This window comes from Canis lupus, chromosome 2, assembly GCF_011100685.1.
Source record: "Canis lupus familiaris isolate Mischka breed German Shepherd chromosome 2, alternate assembly UU_Cfam_GSD_1.0, whole genome shotgun sequence".
NCBI lineage: Eukaryota > Metazoa > Chordata > Mammalia > Carnivora > Canidae > Canis > Canis lupus.
The window spans coordinates 75,108,452-75,123,608 of NC_049223.1; the positions used below are offsets into that span (position 1 = coordinate 75,108,452).

At 44.7% G+C, this 15,157-nt stretch overlaps 1 protein-coding gene across 1 annotated transcript; it reads right to left on the minus strand.

Moving 5' to 3' along the window:
- On the minus strand, window positions 1-6,389 carry PITHD1 (PITH domain containing 1). Its single transcript, XM_038531627.1, has 6 exons — window positions 6,163-6,389; window positions 5,399-5,442; window positions 4,965-5,042; window positions 2,329-2,433; window positions 1,501-1,609; window positions 1-925 (listed from the first exon to the last, which is right to left on the minus strand). The coding sequence occupies exons 1-6, from the start codon at window positions 6,358-6,360 to the stop codon at window positions 824-826; spliced, it is 636 nt and encodes a 211-aa protein (XP_038387555.1). The 5' UTR covers window positions 6,361-6,389; the 3' UTR covers window positions 1-823.
- Window positions 6,390-15,157: the final 8,768 nt, after the last annotated feature.

Genomic DNA, 15,157 nt, shown 5'->3' on the forward strand with positions numbered 1-15,157 from the left:
TTAAGTCTGGCAAAGATTTATTAGGAAGCTTATTAGTTACGGTCAATAAAAAGCCATGAACAGAACTGAGATCTCCAATTTCTGGCACTGTGCTTACGACACTAGTTAGAAGCTAATAAACATTAAGGATGTCCCAAGGGGAATCTTACCTAAGTCCCAATCTTATCCAACCAGGACAACTCACAAACACAGAAATGATGCCCATGTTCTCCCCAACTGCTTACCAAGGCAGTAGGTAAAAAGACCTCCTCAAGCTATGAAGCATCAGGAGATTTCTGCTCCTCTAGCTATAACAATGGGACACTAGTACATGACAGACAACTCCAAGCTGGGCAACTTGACAAGAATGCTGAACGCTGACAGGAAGAAGGAGCAAGCAGGGACAAGTATTTCTAGTTGGAGACCCTCCTGATGGCTAATAGAAACACAATGCTGAGGCTTCAGAAAGTTTACTGCAGCCCAAGAAATAGTTTCCATTAAAAAAAAAAAGTCACACAAAAATCCTGCCACAAAGCAACAAGACACTTGGGATCCCATGGCCACACTGACTGGAAAGGCAGACATCATTCAATGACTGCCAGATGCTGACCAGCCCAAGACTCAATTTCTAGGCCCTAGAGAACCGCGATTGTCCCTCAGCACCCACACTACCCTCCCCGGTGGTGTGGTCCATAGGCCAGATTTCTGCAGCAAGCCCCAAAGACAAAGCTTGGCAGAGGCTGTGGCACCAACTCTCTCTGGAACCCTCTCTCTCTTTGTCCTCCCCAACAGGATGCTGTACATCTTCACAGACACAGCGCTTCTACGGGAGCCCTGGCCAGTCTTAGGAAATGAAGTGTGTCTGTGGGGTAACCTGATGGACCCTGTGGTCTGCTGGGTTGGCTGATGCTTCGTAATTGCAGATGGTCACCTCATGTCGGCGAAGCTGCAAGAAAAGTGAGAGGCTGGGTCAGCTGGCCACTTCCCAGACCACACAATGGAGTAGTCCTTATTCAGGTTCATTTCTGGAAGTCATCTTTTCCCCCTTCTGACACTCTTATCCTAGGATGATTGCAAAGATCATTATCAATGATTCATCCCATAACTTTAAAAATTCATTCCCCCACTATAATAGTGCCACTATGAGAAGAAGACCTTATCTATATCTTGTTTATCATCTTATATCTGGGTGCCTGGAACAAGAAAAGTTACCAAAAATGTTGAAGAGTCTCAAAGTGAGAAAAAAAAAAAAATGAATTGATATCAATTGTATTATTTCAACTCCCTTAAAAATACCTACAGCCTGTCAAGAGATGGACAGTTTACAGTAATGAAAACCAAGAAAAAAAAAAAAAAAAGAAAACCAAAAAAAACTGTGCACAGTCTGAGAGCAAGTGGTGTCTCACATGCTCTTTTTTCCTTAAAGTGCCCATATCCAGCATACAGATATATACACACATATATGTATATGGCGGGGGATGGGGGGAGGCAACGTCAGGAATGCTTCCTGCCCCTTCTTACCTCAGTCCATTCTCCTCTCAGGCCAATATACAAGACCTTTGTGGTATCAGCTCCAAAGTTTTTTGAAATATGAATTGAGAGATGATAGACATTTGAAAAACGAGAAATTCTAGAGAATGAAAGGAATGGGGAGAGAAGACACAGGTCAGAATTCAAGCACTACCTCACCACCAGCCCAAAAACAACAATTCTAGCTCCAACTTGTGGTAAAACCCAGGTAGATGTCAGAGAACATTCTGGGCTCTTATGTCCCATTCTTGTCTTTTAGAGAATTGATTCAGTGGAAACTGAGCATCTCCCAGATCTTGCTCCAGGCCACAGGAGGAGAAAAATGAGTCAACACTGGGATCCCATGGCCACACTGACTGGAAAGGCAGACATCAAGGAGCAGGAATGAGAAATGCTGTATGACCAAGCAGGGATTCTAACACAAGTTCAGTATTGATCTCACCAATCTTATCATTAGGAAAAAGAGAGAACCAGTGAAGACATAAGGTGGTCTTGTGTAATGTGGCCTACTGTAAGCTCACTCTGCAAAGAGTAATTGTGAAAACATCTCTCTTAAGACCACCCTAGGAGCGCACTCAGATTTGTCAACTGCTTACAAGTTTAACAAGTCCATGACTTTGCACTGCTTCTCTGCCAAAAATTGACTAAGCCAAGGATCAGGCTTCCTCCACTGTTTTAACTAGTTTCTCACGCTAAGCAGGAAATGGGCCAAAATTAAACTGCAAGCTCAGTAAGTGCTAATGCATGTATGTTCACTGCAAATGAACACCCGCTGTTCCTCAGGAGAAGCCAGAGAGTGGAGACAGGCCGAGTGCTTACTTTGTAGCATACTCTAATTCTCCTGTAAGATCCCGATTCAGACTAAAGGTCTGATCTGGCTCCCTGTCTGTATCATCAAAGGACATCTGTGGAATGTTTTTGTACCTGAGAAAAGAAAGGGAAGAAAAATCAAGAAATGTGCATTATCACATTGTGCATATTTTTCAGTTTTTCAGAACTTATTGACTCAACTGCCTTCAGTTTTATCAAATTTTAGGAATGGCATTTTACTGGCATTTATACACAAATATCTTTAAAACAACAAGAGCTGAGAACTGCAACATAAGCCAGTGGCATCTTTGAGTGGGTTAAAATCACGTGAGAAGCAATACACAAAGAGGAGGCTCAAACCAGGTCACGTGCAGCAAATGCAAGGAGAAAATCAGCAACTCAGCACATTCAGACCAAGCTGAGGAGGTTAAATAAAACAGCTTACTCATGGGGGGAAAAAATACTTTGACAGAAACCTATAAACAGAGTTAAGAGATAAGAGCAGATAACTTCTTGAGCAGGTAACGGTCAAGCAATTTTTGTGTCTAAAATTGCCCTATATATTGAGTCCTCTCAATTCTTCAAAAAAATACAATTTGGGGGTTTCCATTTCAAAAAGAGCACAAAAGGCTGCCAATCCACAATGGGCTTTGGAAAGTCAAGTAAAGTGCTAATGAAGAAAAAGGTTTTCAAAGAAATATCTAAGAAACAGCTGACCCCTCTACAACTCACATATTCTAAACACCTCAGCCACACCCCCACCACCTCTTAGAGCGTTTTATTAACACACCCACACAGGAGGGGCCTAGACATTAGGGGCAGCAAAATGCATGTAATTTAAGAAAGCAAATGTTTGCTTCAAAGTGTTTCTAAGAATGATGCACAGAATAATAATAGTGAACATTTATGAGTAGCATTATGAGAGGCAGTATAGCACTGCAGTTAAAAGCAGTGTCTCTGGAGCCAGACTTCTAGGTTTAAAGCATGGCTCTATCACTTACCAGCTGTGTAATTTTGAGGAAGTGATTTAACCTCTCTGTATCTATTTCCTCATTTATAAAGTGGGGATAGTGATAGTACATATCCCATACAATGATGAGATTACATAGAATCAATTCTAAGATACATATACTTTAAAAATTCTACTATGGAAAATTTCAAATATATATATAGAAGCAGAGAGATAAATACAATGAATCTCCATTTAGTTATCAGTCAGCTTCAATAATCAACATTATGCCTATTTCCTATCACCCTCATTTTGTGTTTGACATTTTAAAGCAATCTCAAACATTTCACTTTACTCATACCTATGTATTTCTAAAAAGGCTTCTTAAAACACCACTCTTAAAATGATACCATTTAACAAAAATTAACAATAATTCCGTAAAATCATCTAACACCTAGTCTGTGTTCAAATTTCATTAAGTACCAATTTAAATTTTCTAGATGTGTCAGTGGCATGTCACAGCTAAATAAGCTAAAGTCTTTTTATTAGTGGTGTATAAGATAATTACAATGGATGACTTCTTAGATTTGATAAGGTGTAATATATGTAAGGTGTTTATTTAGAACTGAGGGCTATGTGTTTGTACCTGCCCTCCCCCAACTGGGCATTTATTATGTTCCAGACTTACTCTAAGCTCTTCCCATGTTAAGTATCATTCAATTCTCTCCACGGTCTTATAAGGTTCATACTATTACTACTGTCATTTTCAACATGAGAACACTGAAAGACAAATGATGCCCGAAAGCTATGCAGCTAACCGTTGGTACAGCCAGAATTTGAACCCAAGCATTTTATTCCAGAGCCCACTCTTAACCATGATGCAACATGTTTTCTAGTTTTCTCAAGCCAATCCATTTCCCCAGTAAACAAGTCTCCAAAAGCATCAACTCAAAGGGACTGTTTCCTTAAAATGATTAAATATGTGAGTTTGCTTTCAAATTCATGTTTTCTAACCTCCAAAAATAGTGTCAATTTCTTATATCTCTCATTTAAATTGACCAATTTTTCAGGAAGAAATTTTTTTTGAAATGTAAACTTCTTCCGCTGTTTGTTTCTCCAGCACTCAAAAACATTTTCCCCTTCCCTTAGGAAGGCTATGCTGGACTAAGGCAAGCTGTCACAATGGGAGCACTAACCCTGGTGGCAACAGATCCAGTGTTGCAAGAGGTATATGGAACTCTGCAAACTAAAGGGCAGGCACACTCAGATGGCAGGAATTCCATGTCCAAAAAACACATGCAAAGATTCTGTGTGAAATAACAAGGGTAAATTTGGAAACTAACCTCAAGAGTAAAAACCGTAAAGATCATTTGAGATCTGCAGCTGGGTTACTAAGAAAACTGCAAAGTCATCAACAACTGGCATTTATAGGATGCTCTGTGGATGAATGGCGCCACAGCAAGCACTTTGAAAAGACAGAAGCTGTTGGCCTTAAAGATGCTTAATCTAAAAAAGTCGTTAATTCAGGAAAAGATAAGTGCATTCTGATGCAGAACAAGACCAAGACTTTTAAGGGGGGGTTTACTAGGTTTCTTTTAACCTAGTAAAAAGAAAAAAGTGTGTCATTCTGGAATAAAGTGCTACCAGAGAAAAGAGAAGTAGGAGCATCTTGAGGGCCTCAGCCCTTGCCACTTACAGTCTCATCTCAGAGGGGTGTGAGTCATCATCCTCTCCCATTATAATGATGCCTTTGAGCTTGACATTGCCTGTAAATCTGCAGAATGCAAAAGAAGTTGTCAACCTGGGTCTGAACTTTTGTGTAGCTGTGTGACCCTGGACAAGACCCTTCCCCTTTCTGGGCTTCCTACTCACGTGTCAGACTTATACCAGAACAATTTCTAAGATCCTATCTCCCAACTGCATTCTGCAGTTCGAACAAATTTACCTTAACTGCTCGGTTCTTTTTCCAACAGATACATTATGCTTTCCTTCTCAAACCCACCACACTGTAATTTCCCCCCCCACTTCTAGAAACAGATGTGTGCCCCTGACACCACCAATGAATGAGTCCTGAGAAGACAACTGGGTACAGCCTATCTAGCCTGAGGCCAACACCAAGGAGATACTTACGGAATATTAAACAGAAGCTCTTCATCTGCATCACTTTCAACAAACTGGAGGGAATGGGGAGTGGGGAGGAGAAAGCAACAAATATTTGCTGAGAGCCTACAATTTCAGGCATCTTCCACCCTGTCCTACGACTGGAGCGCAGTGCAAACAGTCAACCTCCCTCGGTTTTCCAGCACTTACTAATGCTGGAAGCTTAGGAGCTAACAGTCTGCAGACCACCCTCTGGAAGGGTTGCTAAATGGGGGGAGCCCGTGAATAAACTTCCAGGCAACCAGCCTCCTGAAACTGTGTGCAAAAATCTGTGCCTGTGGGGTCCAAGCGGCCCCCAGTGTGTCCAGCAGCTCTGTGACTCCACAGTGGCAGACGCTCTAGGAGGAGGACACGCTCCATCTGCCTAGCCTGTCTTTGGTCTTCATCAGGTGATAGGATCACGCGGCCATTGGGACTACTAGTCAAGCAGCAGAGAAAACGCCCTCACGGCCATCCTCCGTTATCTCCTGAAGCTCTGGAAGAGAATGCTGGCTGTGGAGGGCCAAAGCGCCCCTTTCCCTCTCTGGGCCTCAGTTCCTCTATCTGCACAATGGGGACACTCGACCCTGTTTTCTTCCCACGGGGCGGGCAGGTGACGGGCAGGGGAAAGCCCTTGGCAAGCCGGCTGTCGTTATTTTTAACAGCAGGACTGAGGCCCACAGAGCAGACGGGAGGCCTGACGCCCCGCGCAGGTCCCTGCCTCGCCCGCCCGCCCCAGGCCCCGGAAGGCCCACCTTGGAGCGGTCGGTCCGCTCCTCCCACGGCTTGAAGACGCCGCGGCCGCTGCCCTCGCGGCTCTCGTTCAGGCACTGCAGCCGCTCCAGGTCGATGCGCAGGTACAGGCCGTAGGCCAGGCCGCGCTGTTCCGGCGGCTCCTCCCGCTCGGCGGCGCAGCGACAGCCGCCCCCGCCGTGGCTGTGGCCGTGCGACATGGCGCCGCCGCCGCCCGCGCGTCCCCTCGGCCCCGCCGCCGCCGCCGCCGCCGCCGCCGCCGCCACAGGGCTCGCTCCGCTCCGGCCGCCAAGCGCGCCGCGGCCGCCGCGTCGTAAAAGGCGCCCCAGTGCGGCGCATGCGCCCGGGGAGGGAGGGGGCGGGGCTCGGAGAGGGCTTGAGGCTTGACGGGCGCTGGCAGGTGCCGGAGAGTCCCGCGTGGGCTCGGCCCGGGCCGCTGCTGTCGCTCTCCCCGCTCCCACAGGTGGAAGCCGAAGCGCAGGTTAGGCTGGCGTTCCGAGTGAATGATGGCGCTGGGATTCGAATCCCCCTTCCCATTAGGCTAACGTCTGTGCCCTTTTGCCACCCGCGTTTTTGGGGAGTTGGTCGAGGAAAGCGTGCGCGGTGATAAGGCCCCGAAGGGTCGGGAGCGCAGCGTTATCGCCGCCTGCCAGGTGCACCTGCAGGCCCCGGAGCTCACAAACCCCCTTCCCTAACCACTGTCTTCCCAGCGGGCTTAGCGGTCGACAGCGCGGGCTTCGGGGACGGCCGGACCTGGAGACAAGTCCCGGGTCGGCTGCTAACAGTGTGACACTGTGGATAAGTCATTTTCCCCGTCCCGAGACTCCGTTTTCTCGTCTGTAAACTGGGAATGGTAATATGTTTCGTAGGATCACAGTGAGTGTTAACATGAGATAATGAACCTGGCACAGGGGCTGACACGTGGTAAAAGTTCGATAGCTGCGTCGGGTCTTGGTTCAAATCCAAGCACCGCCGACTTCCTAGCTATGGGGCCTTGGGCAAGTGACTTAACCTCTCCGAGTCTCAGTTTAACCTCTCGAGTCTCCGAGTCTCCACCTGTAAAGTGCACGGATTGGACTACATGACCTTTAAGTCCCCTTGCCATGCGACACGTCAGAGCAGTTTTTTCAAATGGCTGGTAGTGACCCATTAATGGGTCTTAAAGTCCATTTAGAGGATTGTGACTAGCATTAAAAAAATAAAATAGGACATGATTTTAAAATTCAGAATATATCACTCTTTTAAGTCTCAATTTATGGAACTTTGTTCCAGTTTTGGATTTGTGTACTCAGGTGCATGTAAAGTGTTTTTCATATTGTGGATTGAAGTCAAAGAATTGGAAGCCACTATTTAGAGTTGAAATGATTTTGGATAAAGAGTAGAATGGGGGATCCCCGGGTTGCTCAGCAGTTTAGCGCCTGCCTTTGGCCCAGGGCGCGATCCTGGAGCCCCTGGATTGAGTCCCACATCGGGCTCCCTGCATGGAGCTTGCTTCTCCCTCTGCCTGTGTCACTGCCTCTCTCTCTCTCTCTCTCTCTCTCTGTCTCTCATGAATGAATAAATAAATAAAATCTTTAAAAAAAAGTAGAATGAATTCTTACTGCTGGTGGGGAGAGGGAAACACAAGAGGATGTAAAGAGAGTTATGGGATACTCTGCATATTCCTTGCCCTTCAGGTCTGGCTCTGGAGTGGGGACAAGACTGGGGGCTGGTGAAATACAACTCAAAATATCCACCTGTTTCAAGCCCCACATTGAGCATGGAGCCTACTTAAAATATTTTGATGTCCTAGTTCAATTCTTTGTGAAATAGGAGAGCTTGGTTCTGGTTCAGAACAGCACAATGTCACGAATTATTGCTACATTGCCATCACAGTTTCAGGCCAGGGGCCTGGCACATAGTAAACACCTGGTAAATATTTGTTTAATTGAGTGATACACTTAGAAGCCTTTCTTTGAAAAGACCGTGTCTCATTGCAGGACTAACCCAGGCCTTACAGAAGGCAACTACCCACTTTTGGCTTCTTTCCTGTCATTTTCATCATTGTTGTTACCCTTTGCTAACTTATTGAACACTATGTGCCAGGCATTATACTTGTGATTCTGTAGATTACCTGGGAAGTTTTTTTCTGGGCCAGTTTGGCTTCGGGTGGATAATTTGGAATGGCCTCACTCACGTGTCAGGTTGATGTTGGTTGTCTGCTGAGGTAATGGGGCCACATGCCTCTAGCAGGCCACTTGAGTTTAGTCACATGGTGGCTGTTCTAGGATCAAGAGAGGGAAGACCCAATTGCATGAACACTTTTTAACCCTCTGCCCCTATAATCTTTGCTAATGTGCCATCAGCCAAAACAAGTTTCATGGCCAAATCCAAATTTAAGGGTGGAGGTATTGATGGCATTTTTTGATGGAAAGAACTAGAAAATGCTGTGGATCCTTTCCCCCTCCTCCTCAATATATCTGTATTAATTATCTTTTGTTGTATAACAGATTACTTCCAAACATAATGGCCAAACAAGAGTTTGGTATTTATCTCAGTCTCTCTGAGCCAGGAATTTGGAAATGGTGTATCTGGCTGGTTCTGGCTCAGTTCTCTCTAGAGTCTTTCAAAGCTTCACTTCCAAATTGGAGCACTCATGTGGCTGGCAAGTTGGTGCAGGGTGTTGGCTGGAGGCTTCACTTCCTTGTCATATACACCTCTCCATAGAACTGCTTGAGTGTCCTTAGGAAATAGCTGGCTTTCACCTAAGCAGAGACAGCAAGGTAGAAGCCACAATGTGTTTTTATGACTTCGCCTTAGAAATCACATACTGTCAATTCTGGAATACCTCATGATTCCACAGGTCAGCCATACTCAAAGTGTGAAGGAACTGTGTCAGGGTACAAATACCAAGAGGATTTATTAAAGGCTGGCTACCACACTACCATATGCTAAGTGACAACTGACAATTTACTTTTTACTTTACTTTTCTCTGATACTTAATTGGTAATTTAACTGAAGATACAATTCATTGAGAATTTTAAAGATACTGCTCTTTAAAAAAAAAGATATTGCTCTTTTCTTCTAGCTTTGAGAAGTACAGTGCCATTCTGATTCCTGATGCTTTGCATGGGTCCCACCTCCCTTTCTGGAAGCTTTGAGCTTTTCTCTTGGTCCCTAGTCCTCTGAAATGTGATGATGTTGTGCTTTGTTGTGCCTCTTTTCTGATTCACTATGCTGGAGACCTGATGGACGTTTTCGGTTTTGAAACCTTAGAACAGAATGTGAGTATACAGGTTAGGACATCTGAGCTTGCCTGGGAACACACTTAGCGGTGCAAAGAGAAGGGGGAGGAGGGCTACTGCCCTGCTTTTCCACCTTCCACCCCCTTCTAATATATAGCTCCAAGTAGCCCTCTAAGGCCTTTCAGGTCATTGTGAAAGTTTATTTTTCTTTTCTTTTTTTTTTTAAGATTTATTTATTTATTCAGAGAGAGAGAGAGAGAGAGAAAGGCAGTGACACAGGCAGAGGGAGAAGCAGGCTCCATGCAGGCAGCCTGAGGTGAGACTCGATCCGGGGTCCCCAGGATCACACCCCGGGCTGCAGTCAGTGCCAAACCGCTGTGCCACCGGGGCTGCCCAGGTTTATTTTTCAAGGTAGTCCCACAGACTGTATTTTATGTAACAGTTCATGAACTCCATTTATAACTTTTAAAAAAAAAGATCTTGTTTATTTATTTGAGAGACTGAGAACATGAGCAGTGGGAGGGCCAGAGAGAGAGGGAGAAGCAGACTCCCCACTGAGCAGGGAGGCTGATGCAGAGCTCAGTCTCAGGACTCTGGGATCATGACCTGAGCTGAAGGCAGACGCTTAACTGACTGAACCACCTCTCATTTATAACTTTTTAAGTACGCTTCCCTGTGTACTTCTGCCCCAGTCCTGCAAATATTAAGTATGGCCTGCTGGGCAAGTTGCTCAATTTCTCTCCTCATATTGGTCATATCTAAAATTGGAATAAGAATCCCTACTCTGTTGGGTTTTACTATGAGGGCAATATGAGATCATGCATGGAAAATGTTTGGAACAACATCTGGTCAGTAGGAAAAGGTGAAATAGGAGCTTAGTGTTGCCAAGAGCGAGACTTTTAATCTAGCGCCCCCGTCTGGTTGGATGAGAAACTGCAGTCGCTTAAGAGGGCTGGATTTGGCGGAAACCAGCAGTTGGAGATTAATTTAGCTCTGATTTGGGAATAATGCCTTTTGCCTCTGCTTACTGGGCTTCCTCTGCCGGTCTCTTCTCTTGCACTCCTATGCTGCAGGCATGGCTAGAACAAATGGAAATTCTCACTGACGTCTAGGACCACCTGGGGCAGATAGGAAAAGTTTCCCATTTTTTTCCTTCTCTCATTCCCAGGTTCATTGCAAACATTTCTGTGGTTCAAGGACTGCTAAATTTGTATCTGTGTTCCCTTCTCACCTGCCTTAATTAGGCCGAGAGAAACGAACTGTTTTTCTTTTATTTTTGGATGCCTCTGTGTGGCAAGCTTAGGGTGTGGTAAAATAATAGCTAACAACCACATGCACTGATATGTGCCAAACACTTGGCTACAGATAATGCCAAACACAGGGCACTAATAATGTGCCTGACACTTGGCCACCAAGTCCCTAGGGCTTTACTTATATTGTGTTTTAATCTTCATAATTGCAGGTGTCCTATTATGATTCTCATTTTATAGATGATCAAACTACAGCACAGAGAGGCTTAGTAACTTGCCCAAGGCCACATGGCTGGTGAGTACTGGAACTAGGATTTAAACCCAGGTAGTATCCAACTCTTAACCACACTGAATCTTCTCCAAATATTAATTAACGTTATTGAGTATTTCTCAGTGCCAAGGTGAGACCCCAAGAGTTCAGGCTTTTAACCACCATGCTGTACTTACCAGCTGGGTTATCTTGGATGATCATTTCCCTCAAAGCTTCAGTCATAGGGCACCTGGGTGGCTGAGTCAGTTGAACGTCTGCCTTCAGCTCAGGTCACAATCCCGGGGTCTTGGGATCAAGCCCCATATCATATTCCTGCAGAGCAGGAAGCCTACTTTTCTCTCTCCCTTCACCTGCAGCTCCCCTCACTTGTGCTCTCTCTCTCTCTCTCTCTCTCTCTCTGTCAAATAAATAAATAAAATCTTAAAAAAAAATCTTCAGCCATAACAACAGTCCTTTACTAAATGCCATTCCACGTGGAGTACTTCACCTTATTCATCATCAACATCTGGCTAATATGTCCTGAGCTCTGTCTACATGCTAGGCACCGTCTTAAGCACTTTATATGTTTTAACTCATTATATCCTTATATAATAGCTCTGCAGCGTTGATAGGTTTTCCTCGTTTTTGGAGGAAGAAACAGAACACAGAGAGGTCAAGTGAGTTGCTCAAAGGCACACAGCTAGGAAGTGTGGGATTTGAAACTGGGTGGCCTTATTGATTACCCAGGGGTCCAGGCTGTTGTAATTGCTTTTGGAGTCTTTGGTGCTGTTAGCAAATATTTCCAGTTCTCTGTGTCCAGGCACATGGAGGGATTGCACTTCCTTATCCCCTTGAATTTAGGTGCAGTCTATGAAAGATGGTGGAAACGATGGCTGTCACTTCTGGACATAGCTTAGCGGCCAGTGTGATATTCTGCACTCGTCCTGGAAATCTTAGCAGCATAGGTGGTGCCTCCCTCTGCCTGGGTCTCTGAGTAAGGATGACCTAGAGCAGACCCACAAAGGACATGTAAGGTGAGTGAGAAACAGACCTTGAGGTGCTCAGCCACCGAGATTTGGGAGTTGTTACTACAACATGACTAAGTCCAGGGTTCCCCAACCTCAGCACTATTGACATTTGGGGGCTGATAATATTTTGCTTTGGGAGGCTGTCCTGTGTGCTGTGGAATGTTTAGCATTTTTTTTGCCGAGTGTCTTGTTAGGGGAAAAACACCTCCCGTTGAAAATGACTTCCTATTAGTCTGAGTATTCCTATCCTATTAGTCTGAGTATCCTGCCAGTATCCTTCCTATTAGTCTGAGTATTCCTATCCTATTAGTCTGAGTATCTTGCCAGTCCCAAGTGAACCTCATTTAGACATCGCTTCTTTATTTTTTAATTTTTTAAAAAGATTTTATTTATTTATTTGAGAGAGAGAAAATGAGTGTGAGGGAGAGGGGAGAGGGAGAATCTGAAGTGGACTCCGTGCTGAGCGCAGAGCCTGATGCAGGGGTCTATCCCATGTCTGTGAGATCACAACCTGAGGGAAGAGTAAGAGTTGGATGCTTCACCGACAGAGTCACCCAGGGGCCCTTATTTGTTTTAATATGCTCTTGGGTTAGGCTAATATTTAGGATAGTCATGTCAATATTCATAGATCAGATTGGTCTGTAATTTTGTTGTTGTTCAATCTTTATCCAGTTACCATGTCAGTGTTATACTAATATCAATAGCATTTTCCTCCCTTTGCTTTGCCTTGGAGTAGTTTCAGTGGCATTGGTATGATCCGACTTTAAGGTGGAAAGAATTTCCCTAAGAAACCATCTACAGGGGAGGCTCTACAACTACTATCTATGTTTCTTCTGTGATAACGAGTCTGTTTAGACTTGACAACTCTATAGGAGTCCATTTTTTTAAAAAGATTTTTGTTTATTTATTCATGACAGACACAGAGAGGGAGGGGGGCAGAGACACAGGCAGAGGGAGAAGCAGGCTCCATGCTGGGAGCCTGACGTGGGACTTGATCCCGGGTCTCCAGGATAACACCCCGAGCTGAAGGCGGTGCTAAACCGCTGGGCCACCAGGGCAACCCCAATTTTTAAGTTCTTTTGCTTTTTTTTTTTTTTTCTGGAGAATTATCCACTTCATATAGGTTTCCTGGTCTGTTTCATATAGTTGTGGCCCAGGGTTTTAAAAGCTGGGAAATTTTACAAAGAAGTCTAGATTTCTAGGGGTGCCTGGGTGGCCCAGTCGGTTAAGTGTCTGCCTTCAACTTGGGTCATGATCTCAGAGTCCTGGGATGGAGCCCCGAGTTGGGCTCCCTGCTCAGGGGGGAGTCTGCTTCTCCCTCTGCTCCTCTCCCTGCTCATGCTCTCTCTCTCTCAAATAAATAAATAAATAAATAAATAAATAAATAAATAAATAAATAAATAAAATCTTTTTAAAAAATAATTCTAGATTTGTCTTTTCTTTACAATTCCAAGGATGGGGCAGCACTGGGCCCTGCCTTCCACCTAGAGACAAACCAGTGGAGCTAGGTAAATGCTTTCATTTCCTTTTTCCACCCACACCCAATATTATACTAAACTCCTGGCATAGGAGTTCGTGATCCCTGAGATAAGAAGGAATTAGGTAGAGTCTGCCATTTTCGTGGTTGTTAGTAGCTATAGTGTAAGGGACCCGAAAAAATAGACAGGAATCCATTAAAAAAAAAAAAAAGTTGGAGAACCCTGTCTGGGGCAGCACGGACTATGATTTCAGTTATCAGGAAGGACTTGCTGACCTCAAAATAGCGCGCAGCTTGTGACCTAAAGTTTCAGTTCCCATCAGTAGGAAATAAAGCTTTTCCTTTCATTTCACATTTAGAGGGAAGGAAGGAAGGAAGGAAGGACATTAAAATGTATTGAGCTCCCTTCCTCTCATTGAATCCTTACAAGTATTCCCGTGGGGTGTCATTATTCCCATTTTACAGGCGAGGAAACTAAGTCAAAGAAGTGTCACAATTTCCAAACCAGACTGCTCATCAAATTCATTGGGGGAGGCTTATGAAAAGAATTTACTTCCAGATCCTACCTCTGACCTATTTGAACAAATTTCTGCACTGGGACTCAGAAGAAACCTGTATTTTAAACAATGATTGGTTTCTGATTACTGTCTCCTCTACTGGGTGGAAGCTCCAGGGAGGCAGGGGCTGTGTCTGTCTGATTCAGAACACAGAGTGGGGGCAAAGTGTGCACTGTGCAAACGAGTGTGCAAACTTTACAGCCCCGACCCATGGGCCAGGAGCAAAGACCTTGTAAACTATTTGTGGCAAATTGGACAGAGCAGTTTTCTCAAACTTTTTAGTGTACATTTTAAGAATTACTTGGGTTTCATTCTTTTTTTTTTAATGCCCTCTCTCGGGTCCCAAATTTTCGATGGCTTGTACTTTCCATAGAAGTTTTTGAGAAAGGCTGAGATGGTAGGCATCACAGAAAGAGAAGTCTGGGGGTCTGTGAAGACACACTGCCTGTTTCACCATTTAGCCAAATAACCAGAGAGAGATGTGGAACCCTCATGGAGATAGCCTGTGAAGGGGGCATCTGTCAAGGTGATACGTCAGCTAGAGGGTTCTTCTGGGCATTAATTACATGTAGCAGAGAGAGAGAACAAAAAAAAAACCATTATTAGCAACGAGTAGGGCATCTTTTTTGCATTGGAGTTCAGCCTCACTTGGGGATGTGTGCTTGTAGAGAGATGGTTAAATGTGACAACGTATGCTTGGGAGTCAGGCCAACGCACAGCACCACTGCTCCCTGATTGTGTGAGCTTGCACATGTTCTTGATTTCTCTGTGCTTCAGTTTTCTTTTTAAAAATGGGGCCATGACCACCTACCTGGAAAGATCATTGTGACAACTGAGACAATGTGTGTGAGTCAGAGTGGTGCCTCCCCCATGGTAGGTGCAGAACCAGTGAGACCAGTTACTCTTACCTGACTGCGCCAGACTAGTGTGCTACTCTGTATCCCAGGGTCTAACCCAGGTTCTGGCTCAGCAAATGTCAAATTAATGAGTAAAGGACAAAGTGCTAACTGACAAACTGTGGGCAAAATCATCCATCAGAAACCATGTTCCAGAATTTACTTCAGTGTGTTGTAACTTCCATCCAGGAAAAGTTGGGGAAGGTAGTCCATAAGCCAAGAATGCCCTTTTTAGGAGAGAAGGATAATAAAAACATGCTTCTGGGTTGTAGGTTTGATATAAGACCCAATCCAATGTAGGGGCACCTGGCTGGC